The sequence below is a fragment of the Colius striatus genome, chromosome 3, assembly GCF_028858725.1.
Source record: "Colius striatus isolate bColStr4 chromosome 3, bColStr4.1.hap1, whole genome shotgun sequence".
Taxonomy (NCBI): Eukaryota; Metazoa; Chordata; class Aves; order Coliiformes; family Coliidae; genus Colius; species Colius striatus.
The window spans coordinates 1,864,241-1,881,935 of NC_084761.1; the positions used below are offsets into that span (position 1 = coordinate 1,864,241).

Consider the following 17,695-nt stretch of genomic DNA (forward strand, 5'->3'; position numbering starts at 1 on the left):
GCTCAGCCCTTGCAACTGGGCTCAAAGGAGCCTGTGGTTGATGCTCACAGTGCTCTCCTGGCAATAGGCACAGCTGAGGTGCTGGGGGCCAGGGGTTAGTGCTGGGCTGGGCAGGGTGAGGAGAGGGCTGGGACTGCAGCAGCTTCAGGGGCTTTAACAACCCAAAGGATTCAGTGATTCTCTGAATGTGGGGGGCTGAAGGGACTCAACACACCACGAAGGAAGAGAGTGACCCAGGGCAGCAGCAGTCATCTTTACTATGGACCACAGGAGATCAGAAAAATAACCTTGTTAACAAGAGATCTAGTGGCTAACAAAAAAGGTTCATGCTATAGGACGTGTAAGAGAGGCCAAGCACAATCACCAGAACAAAAGGGCAGCTGGGGGGGGAGGAGAGGGGGATGTGCCAGGGTGGTGTGTGGGGTACCCACGCAGCGTGGGGTCCTGCTGCCTTCAGGCTCTTCATCTCTGACACGACTCCAGTGTCTCCAGCACAAACACGACCATTCTCTCTCGTCAGGAAGATAAAAACCCCCACAACCCATCCTTTTGTTCCCAGAGGGAAGTGCAAGAATTGCTTCTGCAGGTAGTGATGGGAGGGCAGAGAGGAAAACACCCTGCTCAGTGCTGTCCTTGTGACACCACAACCCCTCCCCAGCAAACCCTCTTCAGGGAATCCCAGGTGAGGCTTCTCAGAGAAACAACAAAACCCTGGTATTGCTGCTGCTTCTTGTAAGACTTTTTCCCTTTCTCTCTCCCTTGACTTTCCTCTTGATGTTTACTCTCCCAGATTCCATTGCAGAGATTCCTCCAAGCTCTGAGGTGTCTCTGCTCCACCCTCCTCTCTCTTCATTCACAAAAAGCCGAGTCTCCACGTCTCTTTGGTTCAAAAACACCCCCCCAACCAACTAAAAAGAACCCAAAAAGAACCCAAACAAATGACACACGGCCCAGTACGATCCCACCCCACCCCGTGGCTGCCTGATGAGAGGGTGCCTGTGGAAGAAGGAAGCATCAGAGACGAGCTGTCCGCTCGCTGGAAGCCGAGGTCCCCGCGCTCACCCGCCTTCCCCTCCCCTCGCCCTTCATACGGTGGTGGCCGGCCCGAAGTGCAGCACCAACGGCGACGTCTCCTTGATCCGCACGTAGAACCTGCCCTGGGGCTGGGAGGTTTGGAGGGCCAGAGGGAGGAAATCATCTGGAAGCCACTGCTCGCTGTCCTCGCAGGCAAACACCAGCCCAAAGTGCTGCAGGTGCTCGTGGCCGTAGCGGACGGCGGCCGAGGCGCCCAGCGCGCACCGCGACACCTCGTTCATCTCCAGCACCACCAGCTTCACCACCTCCCCCGCCGAGGTCTGGCTGCTGATGTGCAGCTGTGGAGAGACAAAGGTGGGAGAGAAGGATGGTGAGGGCGGGGTGGGAGGAAGGAGGGGCAATCCTGAGGTGCCCGGCAGCAGGGACTGAAGGGGGAGGAAGGACTGGCATGGCAGTGCCTGGGGAGGGAGCAGCGGCAGCGCCGTGCCTGGGGACACGCCGTGTGCCAGGACCTGAGCCCACACACTGCTTTCTTGCCTCTGCTGCAAGAGTCCTACAGCTCAGCTCTTGCACATATAGCCCGTTCCTTGCCTCTGCTGCAAGTCCCACAGCTGAGCTCTTGCACATACACCCCGTTCCTTGCCTCTGCTGCAAGAGTCTACAGCTCAGCTCTTGCACATACACCCCGTTCCTTGCCTCTGCTGCAAGAGTCCCACAGCTCAGCTCTTGCACACATACCCTGTTCCATGACTCTGCTACAAGAGTCCCACAGCTCAGCTCTTGCACATACACCCTATTCCTTGCCTCTGCTGCAAGAGTCTACAGCTCAGCTCTTGCACATACACCCTGTTCCTTGCCTCTACTGCAAGTCCTACAGCTCAGCTCTTGCACATACACCCCGTTCCTTGCCTCTGCTGCAAGAGTCCTACAGCTCAGCTCTTGCTTACATACACCCCGTTCCTTGCCTCTGCTGCAAGTCCTACAGCTCAGCTCTTGCATACATACCCTGTTCCATGCCTCTGCTGCAAGAGTCCTACAGCTCAGCTCTTGCATACATACCCTGTTCCATGCCTCTGATACAAGAGTCCTACAGCTCAGCTCTTGCACATACAGCCCGTTCCTTGCCTCTGCTGCAAGTCCTACAGCTCAGCTCTTGCATACATACCCTGTTCCATGCCTCTGCTACAAGAGTCCTACAGCTCAGCTCTTGCACATATACCCCATTCCTTGCCTCTACTGCAAGTCCCACAGCTGAGCTCTTGCACGTACACCTCGTTCCTTGCCTCTGCTGCAAGAGTCCTACAGCTCAGCTCTTGCACACATACCCTGTTTCTTGCCCCTGCTGCAAGTCCTACAGCTCAGCTCTTGCACATACACCCCGTTCCTTGCCTCTGCTGCAAGAGTCCTACAGCTGAGCTCTTGCACATACACCCCGTTCCTTGCCTCTGCTGCAAGAGTCCCACAGCTCAGCTCTTGCACGTATAGCCCGTTCCTTGCCCCTGCTGCAAGTCCTACAGCTCAGCTCTTGCATACATACCCCGTTCCATGCCTCTGCTACGAGTCCTACAGCTCAGCTCTTGCACATACACCTGACTCCTTGCCTCTGCTGCAAGAGTCTACAGCTCAGCTCTTGCACATATACCCCGTTCCTTGCCTGCCCCACTCTCCCATCACTCACAGCCACAGAGGGACGGTGCCAGCTCTGCCCCTGGCACCACAGAGGGACCCACACCAAGTCCCTCCCGTGAGCACCACTCAGAGCAGCTGGAGCACGGCAGCTCTGCCAAACTGGTGCTGCTGTGCTGGAGCCTCCTTGGGAAGCAACACTGTTTTGTGCCATTCACAAGCTCCCCCCATCCCAGCTCTCCCTCTCCACTCCCGTTGGCACTGCAAAATGAGCTCCTCTGGGCTCGGACTGCTAGCGACCAGCAGGAGCCTGCTACTTGATTCCACAGGCCCTGAAGCAGGACATCACCTCCAGGCAAGGTGACAGCTTCCCTGGGCATGTGGGGAAGGGCCTGGGGAGTGCCACAAGCCCTCAGCCCAGGGGAAGCCGCCAGCTGGGACCCAGCACCGCGGGGCTTGCTGGGTCTGTGCCAACCCCGGAGCCTTTCCTTGACTTCTCTTCAAGCAGAACGTCATGAAATGCTTCCAGGCAGTCACATCCAGAGCTTGGCAACTTCCAAAGCCACGTGGGCAGCCCATCAGGAACCCCAGGTTCTGCACAAACCTACGGCCATGGCTCAAATGGGACATAAACCCGCGCCAGGCACATCCCCTGCTGCAGCAAACAGCTGAGTGAAGCTGCAAAGCCACCAGCCCCTCGGCTCTGCCCTCCCTCTGCTGTTCTTCAGGCTCCATCAGCCTCAGCTCTGGGCACTGGGAATGGAGAAGGGGGAATGAGCTTCATGGCTGGGAGCAAAGGAGTGGGCAGAAGGGGAAGGGGGCATGTGCCCAGGGGGGTGTCACAGGGAGCAGGTCAGGGGGCTGGTGCTGGGGGGCAGCTCTCAGGGGGAAAGTCCTCACAGAGAGGAACCAGGTGACATGGTGACTCTGGCTGATGCCAACACCTGCCACAGGCTGGGGACCAGTGGCTCCTGCTCTCCTTTCCCCAAAGGGTTTGGGGCAGGGGGAGCACAGAGCCCAAGGAGGGGAGGCTGTGGGAGGGCTGGATTTCATCCAGAGGGCTGATGCCTTTGAGCACCAGGATGTGGGGAGGGAAACCCATCGATGTGACCTTCTGCCCGTGCTGGGTGGCACTAACAGCTTGAGCACTACCCCCAGCAACACCCCTGTGTGTGGCCACGGATCTCCCCTCCTGCAGAGCCAGCAGCCCTGGCACTGCTGCCACGTGGCTGAGGTGCTGAGGGCTGCGGGTCAGTGCTGGGCTGGGCAGGGTGAGGGGAGGGCTGGGACTGCAGCAGCTTCAGGGGCTTTGCCAACCCCACAGCTCCTGTGATTCTCTGTGCCGCTGCAGGGCTGAAGGGAAGCAGGGCAGGAAGGCTGCAGCTCCCAGGCTGGATGCTGGAGGACAGAGCGAGCGGTGCCAGGCCAGGGGCTGCCGCCACACCTCCCCACGCTGCCAGCCCGGGCACCGCACAGCCTCTCCGCCGCCCTTTCTCGCTCTTGCAGGTACCTTGACGCTGGTTTCTTTGGAGAGTCCGGTTTCATACTGAGGACAGACCCTCAGGGTGACAGAGCCCAGCTTCTTCCTCCCCGAGCCTCCCGGCTGCTCCTCCTGCTCCTCCGAGTCCCGAGTCCGCTCCGCCCGGCCGCTCTCGGGGCTGTGCTGCGAGCCAGTCCCCGGCCTGAGCTGCCCACAGCGGCCCGAGGTCCTGCTCTCCGGCGGGGAGCTGTGGACGGAGCCCGGGCAGGATTTCCTGGCGGGCTGGCAGGGGGGCTTGGGGAAGTCCAGGCTGCTGGTGCGCACGCAGTACGCCTGGCGCTTCTCCGTCACGCGCAGCAGCTCCAGCTGCCGGCTGGGCAGCACGAAGTCGCTGTCGTACAGCTCGGGAAGGGGAGCCCGGGGCTCGTCAGCTTGGGGCAGAGGAGGAGGTTTGAGCTCGTGGCTCTGCAGCACGTCCGGGGCGCTGTCCCGCAGGCGCCGGGGAACCCCGCGGCCGCAGCGCTCGGGAGCCGACGAGGACGGCAGCAGGTCGAGCTCCTTCGGGCTCTGAGCGCGGCTCGAGTCGTAGTCGCTGTCGGTGGCCAGGAACACCTCTGAGGAGCCTTCCTCGTCCGACAGCCCGTGGGAGTCTGGGGGAGCAAAGGGGAAAAGAAAGAAAGGGAAGCAAAGAGGGGCTCAGATTTGCTGGCAGCAAGCCCAGCTGAGGGTTTCACCCTGTGCTGAGCCCTGGGGAGGCTGCAGCTCCAGGGCTGTGCTCAGTGCTGGGCCCCTCACTCACTGTCACACTGAGGAGCTGGGGAAGGGGCTGGAGCACAAGGGGCTGGGGAGGGGCTGAGGGAATGGGGGTGCTGAGGCTGGAGAAGAGGAGGCTGAGGGCAGCCAGCAGCACTCTCTGACACTCCCTGCCAGGAGGCTGCAGGGAGCTGGGGGTCGGGCTCTGCTCCCCAGGCACCAGTGACAGGACAAGAGGCAATGGGCTGCAGCTGCCCCAGGGGAGGCTGAGGCTGGAGCTGAGGCACAACTGTTTCCCTGAGAGGGGTGTCAGCCCCTGTGCCAGGCTGCCCAGGGAGCTGGGGCAGTGCCCAGCCCTGGAGGGATCCCAAAGGCGTGGGGCTGAGGTGCTGAGGGCTGTGGGTCAGTGCTGGGCTGGGCAGGGTGAGGGGAGGGCTGGGACTGCAGCAGCTCCAAGGGCTTTCCCAACCCTAGTGATTCTCTGGTTCCATGAAGCCCCTGGGTGCTGCCTCATTGCTGGACACCCACACTGCACTCACCAAGGCACAGGCAGAGCAGGTCCTGCCCCCAGCTCTGCCAGCAGGGCCGTGCTGCAGACACCCAGAGCAGCCCTCCGCACCGAGCCCCTCTGGCAGCAGCTTTGCAGAGCTGAGCCCTTACCAGAGTTGAGCTTGCGGCTGGTCTCTGGCGAGGGTGCTGGTGAGGGCAGGTACTCCAGGTGGGATGAGGTGGGTCTGGATTTGTCCTTCATCACCCCAGCAGCCTCGCTGAGGAAGCCACTGAGGGACACCCCACAGGAGGGCTGCTTGTAGCGGGCGTGCTGCAGGGCATCCATAATCCAGCGCATCTCACGCCAGATCTCCTCCATTTGCTGCCAGGAGAGGAGACAGAAGAGTTCCCCAATTATTTGGGTTGCAAAAGACCTTTCAGGCTCTGCCCTCACACCTTTCCCAGGGGGTGAGAAGCTCAGGGGAATGAATCCCCAGGGAAGTGCTCTGGGGTGGGAAGATGCAGCAGATGCTGGTTCAGCCTGGCTGCAGGGAAGGGGGATGGTGTGGGGTGCTCTTGGGCACATCAACCCCAAAATGCACTTCCAGGCATGGTGGGGACTCACAGAGCAGGAGCCCCTGGCTATCTAAGCAGAGTTTTTAATGTGATCATTGCAGGAGGAAGATGCCAGACAAAGCTTTGGCTGCTGCCCTTGGCCATGGCAGAGGAACCTCACAGTGCCACAGCCACCACGAGCACTCAGCAGCCCCAGTCATGCTCCTGCAGCTCATGCAGGGCATGACTTGTCCTGGCCATGTCCTGTGGGCACCCTGGAGGCCACGTTCCCTCTTGCTCACTGTACCTGGATGTAGTCCTGGACCTGCTGGTGCCTCTGCTTGGCAGTGGAGAGCTCGGTGTCAGAGAAAGCCTCCCTGAGGCTCTGCTGAGAGAGAAGCGACTCCAGCTCCAGGAGGGCAGACACCTGGCAGTACTGGGTGATGAACTCCCGGTCATATGTGAAGAAGTGGACTGGGGAGAGGCAGAAAAAGAGGGGAGGGGATGAAAAACATCAGGCCCCTTGCTATGGATGCCCTCTCTGCTCACATAACACAGGGAGGAGGTGATGCTGCCCTTCATCCTTCCTGGAGACCCCTCAGCATCCCCCTCTACTTCTCTTGTCCTGGGGAGAGCCCACCACCATCATGTCCAGTCCACCCCACTGCCTGTCCCAGCTCTCAGGAGCTTCTCAGGGGACAAAGAGACCAACCAGGTTGGGGTTTGGCATTCCCTCTCCTCACCAAGCTCGAAGATCTGCAGCGGCAGCGTGAGGAAGCCGGAGCGAGGGGTGTAGGGGTTGTTCTGGCCTGGAGCAGTGCAGACATCATCTGATGGAGGCAGCAGCAGCAGGAAGGAGACCTGGTCCCCAAAATCCAACACCTCTTGGCTGTACAGACGGAAATCTTTGGCCTGCAAGAAGACACTGCAGGTAGCAGATGCAAATGTGGTGGGCTCTCCATCAAAGCCTCACAGGGGACGCTGCTGTTTCAGCTCACAGAGGCTTCTTGCTCCTGGCATCACCTGTACGCCTCCCTTTCTCTCTTAGTTGTCCTAAAAGTCTCTAAACTATTGGCCAAAGTCACTGTGATGGGGTCTCAGGGAAGCAGTGCAAGCAGCAATGGTCTCAGCCCTGCTGAGAGGTGCCCTCACACTTGTCCAGACAGATGCTGGTGGCACTGCTGGGCACCTTCCCAGTGAACACCCAGCCCAGTGGAGAAGGGATTTCACCCCCTGCAGCCTGGCTGCAGCTCCATCTCACCCAGGATGGTGGGATGGGTCCTTGTGAGGGACCATCCTGCTTTGGAGGGGCAGAGTTGGGCTGGTCTCATGTAGCAAGGGCTGAGCCTGGGACCAAACCACACCACAGGCAGTAATGCAAGCCCAGCTTCACCATCCTTGCTTTGGAGGTACAGCTGAGTGTAAGACAAACAGCTCCTGTTGGCACTGTCCCTGGGCAGATGGATGCTGCAGATGCTGGTTGTCCACCACTTGTCCTCTTGTTGTACAGGCTTAAAATCTCATCAATGCTTCACATCCCCAAAGAGAGCACAGGGGCTGGTGCAGGGACTAGCAGGGTGCTGCATGGCCCCTTCCCCTCCCTCCCTCCCTCTGTACCTCTTGCAGTGGGATGTTGACCAGGGCCATCAGCTCCTTGATGGCGACTTGGAGCTCCTGAAACAAGTGGTTCTGGGAGGCTTCAGCCTCTGGCTCTGCAGGAACAGGCTCCTCCTTGCTGACCATCTTCTGCAGCCATTCCCACTCCTCCCTGGAGAAGGACAGAGACACATGAAGGAGGGAGCAGCTCTGGGTGGCCCTGAGCACACAATCACTACAAGAACTGTGTTTGCTCAGCTGTTCTTCCTCCAGGAGGAAGCCCAAGGGATGCTGGAGCTGCTGAGGCAGGGGGTTTGCTCTAGCTCAGGGTGGCCCTGCATGGCAAGGCAGCAGAGGGGATAAGGCACTGCTGCCAGGAGTGGTGGAGAGTGGTTGGAGCTGAGGCACAACTGTTTCCCTGAGAGGGGTGTGAGCCCCTGTGCCAGGCTGCCCAGGGAGCTGGGGGAGTGCCCAGTCCTGGAGGGATCCCAAAGGCGTGGGGCTGAGGTGCTGAGGGCTGTGGGTCAGTGCTGGGCTGGGCAGGGTGAGGGCAGGGCTGGGACTGCAGCAGCTCCAAGGGCTTTGCCAACCCAAATGAATCTGTGATTCTATGAGTGGATGATGGGTGCTCTTGGGCTGGGTGGGACAGAGGAGCCCCTGGGGAGCTGCCCTGTGAGCCCCACCTGGAGATGTTGGGGTTGGAGCGGATCTTGACGTGACACAGGATGTTGGGCAGCTGCTCCGGCACCAGCACTCGGATCTGATCCACGGCGCTGCACAGCTTCAAGTAGCCCAGGTAGAGGCCTGGGGCGAGGGCATGGCTGCTCCTCTGGTGGTAAGCCAGCTTGTCCTGAGGAGAAAGGCACAGCTGGACTCACAGGGCTCTCTCCTGCCCTCGTGCCAGAAGCCAAGCGACAACAGCAAGTCCCATCCGCTACCAGCCCGACGCCTCCCCTCAGAGCAACAGGGTTTGTGCTGCCTGGCTGAGCTCTGCTCCCCCTCTACCTGCAAACTGGGGCTGAACCCTCAGTGCCCCTGCTCTGCCACGGCCATAGCAGCCCCCCTGGGACCCCTGGCCACGGCACCTGGATGGAGACGAGCAGCGTGTCCAGCGCCGTGGGCTCGTCGGGCGAGGACACGGACTTGCGGCCGCTCTGCAGCTTGCAGACGGGAACCCAGCGCACGCTCTCAAAGGTCTGGTTGGTCTTCACCTCCTTCAGGGTGACGATGAGGATGTTGCCCTGCTTGTCTTTGACAGGCTCAAAGAAGACTTGGCCCAGGTCCTGGATGCCCAGCAGCCCCTGTGTGATGGGATGGGATCGGGAGGGAGCAGTTGGGGCAGGGGACACCCGAGGCTCTGTGGGTCTGGGATGTGGCTGGGGAGGGAGGGTTCTCCCCTCTGGCAGCTGGAAACCAGTTTGCCCAGCGAAGCACCTCCTGAGAGCCCCCAGTTCCTCTGCACAAGATCACCACGAAGCCTGACAGCTCATCACCCCACAATCAGGGTAAAAGCAAGGCAGGGCCACCCAGTCACTGGCTGAGCCATGGGCAGGACTGGCAGAGCTTGAGGTCTTCCTGAGGGCAGGATACCCTCAAGGATGCTGCTCCCAGGGGAGCCCAGCACACAGTGCTCTCCCAAAACACTCACACCTCCCCAGGCCCAGCTCACCTGCATCTGTGAGATGGCCAGCAGCATCTTGAAGCGTGTCTGCAGGATGCAGGAGCAGGAGGACTGGGAGACGGTGACACACTGCCGCAGCCACAGGATCTCATCCCACATGCAGGACACCTGCAGCACACCCAAGGGCTGTCACCACACAAAGGTGTTTTGGGGAGGGCCCTTTCTGGTGGTTTGAACCAGGTTAGGGACACTTCCCTCAGCAGGAGTGGGGCTGCCTGTGCCACAGCCACCCAGGATGGCACCACGCTGTGCCCACCCACAGACCTGTCTTAGGACTGAGAGCTTGAGTGGAAGGTAGCCAAGAGAAGGAGAGAGAGAGAAGATAACCTTCTCCCTCAGCAGGTAAGGACCATTCAGCACAAGACTTTGGCCCTAAACTGCCCACTTGCCCTTTCACTAGGCTGACTCACTTCTGTTGGAGAACAATAGGCTGAGGGCAGCCAGCAGCACTCTCTGACACTCCCTGACAGGAGGCTGCAGGGAGCTGGGGGTCGGGCTCTGCTCCCCAATAATGAATGATAGGACAAAGAGGTTGCCCCAGGGGAGGCTGAGCCTGGAGCTGAGGCAGAACTGTTTCCCTGAGAGGGGTGTCAGCCCCTGTGCCAGGCTGCCCAGGGAGCTGGGGGAGTGCCCAGCCCTGGAGGGATCCCAAAGGCGTGGGGCTGAGGTGCTGAGGGCTGTGGGTCAGTGCTGGGCTGGGCAGGGTGAGGGGAGGGCTGGGACTGCAGCAGCATCAAGGGCTTTAACAACCCAAATGCTTCTGTGATTCTATGACTGTCAGCAGAGGACCAGGCAGCAGCACCCTGCATGTCCTGCTCTGTACAGGATGCTGTGGTGCAGCAGTCAAAGAGCTGAGACGTTGCTGGCACCCCTGTGGAGAGGCTGCACCCACCTACACAGCAGCACCAGCCCATCTGGCACCCATTGTGGCACCAGCCCATCACACCCCAGAGTGACACACAGCCTGCCTGCTGTGCCATCAGTCCACCACCACCCCTTCTGCCCACCCCTTGCCACTCAAGGCCACCCACCTTGGTGAACCAGAGAAAATCCTGCATGAGCAGGCAGGAGTAGGTGTCATCAATCTCCACCACGGGGATCTGGTCTTCGTGGGTCACCAGGATGTTGTCATCCTTGTAGAAGATGGCTGTCAGGTAGAGGCCCCTGCATGGGAGGAAAGGCAGAGTTCAGTGTCCCCCCCAGCCACCAGCTTCATTTCCCAAAGGAGAAATGCCCTGCCCCAGGTCTCAGAGGCAACAATGGTGCCACAGCTGATGCCATGGCTGGTGCCTCAGCCAGCACAAGCTGCAGGAGACACACTGAGGTGCCTGGAGGCCAAGGGTGAGGGTGAGCAGTGGGGTCTGGAGCAGGGTGAGCTGTTGGGTGATGCGTGGGGATGCAGCTTGGTCAGTCCAAAGGGAAACATCAAGGAGAAGCGTTTGATGGGACCCACCTCCACCAACACCAGCAGCTCCCTCCAAGCAAAGGCCCACCTCTGAGCACTCCCCAGCCCCTGCTCGTGCAGGCTGTGCCCAGGATGGGCCACCCCACACCCCCACTGGGAGAGGGAACCCTCCCCACACCCCACACATCCACCTCTCACCGCTTCAGCGTCTTGAGAAACTTGCTGCCGGGGTGGAAGAGGTGCTTGAGGCTCTTGGAGACAGAGTGCTTCCTGCTCTGGGGCTGGTTCTTGCAGGGCTCTGGGGAGCAGAGAGCAAAAGGTGCTGCAGCAGGAGATGAAGAGCTGCACTGGCAGCTGTGTGGGGATAAAGCTCAGCCAAGGTCTCCACCGCCTCAGCCATCTCTCTGCTACATCCATCCATGGGACAGACCTACTCCTATTACCAGCCAGTCCCCTGGACCACACCACAGCCTCCCTGCAGCCCTGTGCCCAGCTCTCACCGTGGCAAACACAGTGCTGGTGAACAGTCTTCACCTGCCCCAGCAGATGGTCCAGAGCTTCAGCTTGTCCCCTGCGCCGCGGGGCCCGGCCGTCGTACTCGCGCCAGTCTGGGGGACACAGACACCGTCACCCTCAGCACCCTCTGGCCTGGGGTGTGGGGGAAAAGGGGCTCCTGTCCCCTCCTCACCCAGGTGGCACAGCAGCAGTTGTGCATGGGCTGGGCTTTGGGAGATGCCCAGCTTTGTGCCACGCTGCCCAGCTCAGCACAGGGAAAGAACAAGGTGCCGCCTGTTGCTTCCACACTTCATCAGCCTTCTCATCACTGTCTTCCTCCAGACCTTCCCCAGTGCTGCAGCTTCCTCTGGGCAGGTTTTGTGAGCTGGGCTCACCCCAGCAAACCCAGCAATAAGCTCCTGTGTGAGCCCTCTCCAGGACCTGCCAGTGCCTCTGCGTTGGCCTCACATCAGTTGCTGCAAACACCCCCCTGCCCTGCCTGCTGCTGCTTTCCATGGAAAGTGCAGCTCTGTTCACTTTGGCTGGGGCTCACCACTATTTTTAGGAGCTTTAAAAACACCCAGGGAGGTGCCTGACTGTGTTCTGATGGGCCAGGGAGGGATCTCTACTGAAGGGAGAAATATTAATGGAGATCACAGAATCATTTGGGTTGGCAAAGCCCTTGGAGCTGCTGCAGTCCCAGCCCTGCCCTCACCCTGCCCAGCCCAGCACTGACCCACAGCCCTCAGCACCTCAGCCCCACGCCTTTGGGATCCCTCCAGGGCTGGGCACTGCCCCAGCTCCCTGGGCAGCCTGGCACAGGGGCTGACACCCCTCTCAGGGAAACAGTTGTGCCTCAGCTCCAGCCTCAGCCTCCCCTGGGGCAGCTGCAGCCCATTGCCTCTTGTCCTGTCGTTGCTGCCTGGGGAGCAGAGCCCGACCCCCAGCTCCCTGTAGCCTCCTGGCAGGGAGTGTCAGAGAGTGCTGCTGGCTGCCCTCAGCCTCCTCTTCTCCAGCCTCAACACCTCCTTTCCCTCAGCCCCTCCCCAGCACCCTTGTGCTCCAGCCCCTTCCCCAGCTCTGGCCACACTCCAGCCCCTCAGTATCCCTCTGTCCCCCCACACTGAACACAGCCCTGGAGCTGCAGCCTCCCCAGAGCCCAGCATGGGGACACAACCACAGATGAAATAAATAAGCCCCTCTCATGCCTGATTCACTGCAGCTGTGCACACCATGGGGTGCCTTTGTGTGGTGGTGAGTGGCCTTCCCCCTGCCTTGCCTTGGTGCCAGCGTGAGGAGGTGAGTGCTGGCAGCCCAGAGCTGGCCTCTGCTAAGGCTTGTGAACTCATCCCAGCTCGCTGCCAGCTCCTTGGGGCTGGGCTGGATGTGGGCAAGAGCCTGCAGTGGCACATGGAGGGCTGCAGGCCCACTGCCACCCAGGACCAGGATGGCTCTGTGCCCTGGAGGGGCAGCTGCAGGGGCTGAGCCAGAGCATCCCACCGTGTTTCCCCCTCAGCATGTGGTTTTGCACAGAGCTGGGCTGCTCTGGGGCAGGTGTCTTTGAGGTGGTAAGGACCAACCCCTCCCAAAAGCTGCCCTGTGCTAAACTACAAGCCACCTCTGCTAAAAACCCCAGGGGTGCTTTTTCTTTCTAGAGAGGAGATGGCTGCATCATTTTCTTGCTCACTGAGGAAGCAGAGCATCCTTTGTCCTAGCTCCCTCCTTAGGATGACCTGATCTAAGTGGCCTAAAACAGCTCAGGCTTTACTGGGCACCAGGAGAACTTCAGGTTGAATTAAACCAGCATTTGGCAAAGCTCCTGTGAGCTGGAATCAGCACCCCAGACCCCCAGAGACAGCCTCCCAGCCTGGCCCAAGACCCCAGACGCTGCCTTTGCTCCCAGGTCCACCCAGGACCCTATCCCAGCAGTGAAGAGAGGCCTTTGGATGGCACATATCCCCCCCATCCATCCCCCCCAGCTGCTGCCAGCTCTTTCCCAGTGGTACTTACTGGAAGGGATGGCAAAAGGAGGCACAGCAGCTTGTGGGGGGCCCCAGCCCTTCATGTTGTAGGCAGAGACCTGGACGTAGTACGCTGTGCCCTGGGAGGAGAGAAGCCACACTCAGCACACAGGCACCTCTCCCAGCTCTGTGTGCAAGGAGAGGAGGATCCCTCCAGCCCAGCACACCAGCACAGCACAAGGAGGGCTCAGTGGGGAGCTCACACCACAGCCAGTTAGTTGCCTCTGACCTCTCCCAGTGCTACAAAGCTCTTGTTATCAGACGCTGGAGAATCCCCATGGCCCTGTGTGGGTGGTTTTGAGGAGAAGCAGAGGAAGGATGGCACATGGGACATGGCCCTTGCCAAGAGATGCTCTGGCCCCGCAGCATGGCGGGTCAGGTGCTGCCTTCCCCCTGGGATGCATAAGGATCCCTCCCCTGGGGACAGGGAGCTGGCCCAATGCTGGCAACGGTGATGAAAGGCCTTTGATTAAAGCTCAGCCAAGCTGCCAGATGTTGCAAGGCCTCCAGGCACTCATGAAGGCACACAGGAGCCTGTAAAGCAGCTCTGAGATGATGATGGATGGGCTCCTCTCGAGCCCTGTGCTGCTGCACCCCAGGCAGCTCTCACACCCCAACAGCAGCTTCTGCACTCTGCTGCCCCAGCTGAGCCCCTCCAACCACACTGAGGCCTTTCCCTGCTCCTTGACACACTGCTTCCCTCCTACCTGCCCTGGAGCTTTGGTGCTGCACCTCCCTAGTAAGGGCAACCCCATCCAAACCAGCTTCTCCCATGTTCTGTCCCAGGCTCCATCCAGCCCTGGTCTCCATCCTGCCCCATTGTGGTCCTACAGGCTGGTGTGTGCAGGTGCATCAGCCCCAGGGAGGGCACAGCTGACAGACAGAGTTCTCCCTGCACTCCTCAGGGAGATAAACCAGTAGGGAGCCCCAGCTCAGGCAACCCGAGACCCTGCAGAGCTCCTGGGGAGGGAGACAGGGCTGGTCCCCCCTCTGCAGTGAGCTGCCAGGGGCCAAGCTGTGCAGGTGGCAGAGGAAGGAGCTGCTGGCTTACTGCCTGGGAGGAGAAGGGATGGAGACAGGACCAGGGTGAGGGACAGAGGATAAATGAGGTGCTTGGTGAATGGGCCCATTCTGCCCTTCACATACACCCTGTGCAGGGGATGTCCCCACTGCCACAGCAGCTGTGGCCATGCAGGGACAGACACACTTCTCCTGGCCCCACGCTCTCAGCTCTGCCCACAGACTGTGCTGAACATCCCCACAGCACAGTCCTGTTCCTCCAGCTTGAAATGATCATAGAATAGAACCACAGAATCCTTTGGGTCGTTAAAGCCCTTGAAGCTGCTGCAGTCCCAGCCCTGCCCTCACCCTGCCCAGCCCAGCACTGACCCACAGCCCTCAGCACCTCAGCCCCACGCCTTTGGAATCCCTCCAGGGCTGGGCACTCCCCCAGCTCCCTGGGCAGCCTGGCACAGGGGCTGACACCCCTCTCAGGGAAACAGTTGTGCCTCAGCTCCAGCCTCAGCCTCCCCTGGGGCAGCTCCAGCCCATTACCTCTTGTCCTGTCATTGCTGCCTGGGGAGCAGAGCCTGACCCCCAGCTCCCTGCAGCCTCCTGGCAGGGAGTGTCAGAGAGTGCTGCTGGCTGCCCTCAGCCTCCTCTTCTCCAGGCTCAGCACCCTCATGGCTCTGAGCCTCCAGCCCTCCCCACATCAGCTGCAGGGAACAACCCCATGGGCTGCACTGTGGCCAGTGGCTTTTCCTGGCTATGGGCTGTCCCCCTGCAGCCAGACCCCACGGGGCACCCCCAGAACTCACCGACACCAGCCCTTGAATGGTGAAGTGCAGGTTCTTCAGCTTGTCCACCACAGCCTCCCCCAGCAGTGGTGAGAAGGTGGGGGAGCAGCTCCACTCCACTGAAAGCAGAGAGAGGCCTCAAGGTGCTGCATGGCCCTGAGAAGGGACAGGCAGCCAGGGCTGGCTGCAGCGTGTGGGGACCAGTGGCCACAGGACTACAGGCATCACAGGAGCTGGAGGGAGGTGAGCAAAGGCAGGGGAGGTGGCACAAGAGCTGTGGTTCACCTCACCAAGCCTCATCAGATGGGGTCAGCATCCTCAAATGATGAGTCAGGAGGTGAGGATGGAGGAGATTCTCCCAGAAGCCAAGAATGCATGGTTTGAGTGGGTGAGGGGTGCAGCAGTGGCAGGGGGGCAAAGCCCAGCAGTGTGTGGGATGAGGCAGGGGGCAAAGAAGCAACACTCTGGGTTTTGCCACGTTGGGTTTGCTCTGGCTTGGCCCATTTGGGTGACAGCCAGGTGGCATCACTCTGTGTGGCTGTGGCTCTTCCACTCTTGAGCACAAAGGCAGCTCAACGGGGGCCTGGCAGCACTGCCCATGCCCGTGGCACAGGGTGAGTGCCCCACTGCTCCTGAGGTGTTTGCCATGGCTGTGTGTCTCCTGCACTGCTGTGGGGACCCTGCCCCTTACCTTTGTACTTGGTGACAACGGCTGAGTTGATGCTGAGGGGCTCCCAGAAGGTCACCAGCACCGAGGAGCTGCTGGCCACGGAGAGGTGCACGTTGGTGGGGGCATCAGGCACTCCTGGGGACAGAGAGCACAGGGACCACTACAGTGAGGATGGTCACCCTGAACCCCTCCAGTCCCTCCTCTCGTGCCCAGGGACACACATTCCTGCAGCACTCACCCCCCATGCACACACACAGCCTTGGCTACAGGTGTGGGGATCCTCAGATGAATCAGAATCATGTGGGTTGGCAAAGCTGCTGCAGTCCCAGCCCTGCCCTCCCCCTGCCCAGCCCAGCACTGACCCACAGCCCTCAGCACCTCAGCCCCACGCCTTTGGGATCCCTCCAGGGCTGGGCACTCCCCCAGCTCCCTGGGCAGCCTGGCACAGGGGCTCACACCCCTCTCAGGGAAACAGTTGTGCCTCAGCTCCAGCCTCAGCCTCCCCTGGGGCAGCTGCAGCCCATTGCCTCTTGTCCTGTCATTGCTGCCTGGGGAGCAGAGCCCGACCCCCAGCTCCCTGCAGCCTCCTGGCAGGGAGTGTCAGAGAGTGCTGCTGGCTGCCCTCAGCCTCCTCTTCTCCAGGCTCAGCACCCCCATTCCCTCAGCCCCTGCCCAGCCCCCCTTGTGCTCCAGCCCCTTCCCCATGCCCAGTCCCGCTGCACCTCCCAGCCCAGCCCTGCAGCAGCACTCACGGGCGTGCTCAAACCCTGCCTTCATGCGCTTGTACAGCCGGTAGCGCCACTCCCAGGCCTTGAGCTGCTTCTCTTTCTCAGAGCAGTCGGTGTTGGGAGCCTCATTCACCACCTGAGCCGTCAGCTCGTTGACCCGTTGCTCCGCTTCCCGCACCAGCGTGGAGACGTGCAGCGAGCGGCTCTCCAGGCTCACGACTGTGGGGCCCAGGGAGAGGCAGGAGGAGGGGAGAGAATCAGAGGATCAGCAAATGATGGGGATGGGAAGGGTCTTGCAGAGCTGCTGCAGCCCCAGCCCCTGCTCCAGCAGCTTCCCCTGGCTCAGGGGCACAGGAACGTGTCCAGCTGGGCTTGGAAACCTCCTGAGCAGGAGCCTCCACACCCTCCCTGGGCAGCCTGGGCCAGGGCTCCCTCACCTCAGCACCAAAGGAGCTTCTCCTCCTGTGCCAGGGGAACTGTTTGTGTCCCAGCTGATGTCCATCACCCCTTGTCCTATCATTGGACACCACAGAACAAAGTGTCCCCCTGACATCTAAGTACCTTGACTTACAGAAGGTGGTTAGGGCAAGCCCAGGCTCTACTGGCATCATCCCCACCCCATCATCCTCCCCTCTGTGTCCTGCTCCTGGTCTCCACTCTTGCTCCTCCTACAGCCTGTAGCAGTCTCCCCGAGCCCAGGCACTGCCTCCTCACCCCAACCCTGCTGCCTGGGATGCCCTCCTCCACCAGCCTGGAGGCCCAGGTGATGGCCCCCCTTCAACTCACAGTGTGGGCTCTCCTTTGCTCCTGCTTGGAGCAGGGCCCTGGCGATGGGAGCGTTGTTGGTCATGATGGCAATGTCCAGGGGCAGCAGCCCTTCACTGTTGGGGGTGTTGAGGTCCAGCTCCTCGGGGCTGTACTGCTTCAGCAGCTCCTGGACCCTGTCTAAGTCCTGCAGCTCCACGGCCTCGAAGAGAGCAGCATTGCTCTGGAACTGGGCAGAAGGAGAAACACAAGCTGTCTGAGCACGAGGCACCCTCCTCCATCCCCCCCAAACACCCAACCCCTCCCTGCCCACCCCTGGAGGGATCCCAGAGGTGCTGAGGGCTGTGGGTCAGTGCTGGGCTGGGCAGGGTGAGGGCTGGCACTGCAGCAGCTTCAAGGGCTTTCAACCAACATGATGCTGATTCATCTGAGGATCCCCACACAGGGATGCAGGGAGGGGTGTGAGTGCTTCAGGAACGTGTGTCCCTGTGCACAGGGACAGTACCCCACAAACCCAAACAGGGGAAGCCCGCCCTGGCCCAGGCTGCTCACGAGCATCACCTCATGGCAGACACAAGCGGGTGACGCCGAGAGCCACGC

At 60.7% G+C, this 17,695-nt stretch overlaps 1 protein-coding gene across 4 annotated transcripts in view; it reads right to left on the minus strand.

Moving 5' to 3' along the window:
• Positions 1-241: 241 nt before the first annotated feature.
• LOC104562020 (ankyrin repeat and fibronectin type-III domain-containing protein 1) overlaps positions 242-17,695 on the minus strand; it is a 235,380-nt gene continuing 217,926 nt past the window's right edge. For all 4 annotated transcript variants that reach the window (XM_061993029.1, XM_061993028.1, XM_061993030.1 and 1 more), the window contains 17 exons: positions 17,117-17,324; positions 16,355-16,549; positions 15,624-15,737; positions 14,954-15,051; positions 13,126-13,216; positions 11,121-11,228; positions 10,819-10,918; positions 10,247-10,379; positions 9,204-9,323; positions 8,620-8,835; positions 8,218-8,384; positions 7,556-7,706; positions 6,682-6,850; positions 6,246-6,412; positions 5,555-5,765; positions 4,172-4,791; positions 242-1,373 (listed from right to left, as the gene is read on the minus strand). In XM_061993029.1, coding sequence (XP_061849013.1) covers positions 1,086-1,373; positions 4,172-4,791; positions 5,555-5,765; positions 6,246-6,412; positions 6,682-6,850; positions 7,556-7,706; positions 8,218-8,384; positions 8,620-8,835; positions 9,204-9,323; positions 10,247-10,379; positions 10,819-10,918; positions 11,121-11,228; positions 13,126-13,216; positions 14,954-15,051; positions 15,624-15,737; positions 16,355-16,549; positions 17,117-17,324 — 3,156 coding nt within the window. In that variant the 3' untranslated portion in view covers positions 242-1,085. The remainder of the gene's footprint in view (positions 1,374-4,171; positions 4,792-5,554; positions 5,766-6,245; positions 6,413-6,681; positions 6,851-7,555; positions 7,707-8,217; positions 8,385-8,619; positions 8,836-9,203; positions 9,324-10,246; positions 10,380-10,818; positions 10,919-11,120; positions 11,229-13,125; positions 13,217-14,953; positions 15,052-15,623; positions 15,738-16,354; positions 16,550-17,116; positions 17,325-17,695) is intronic.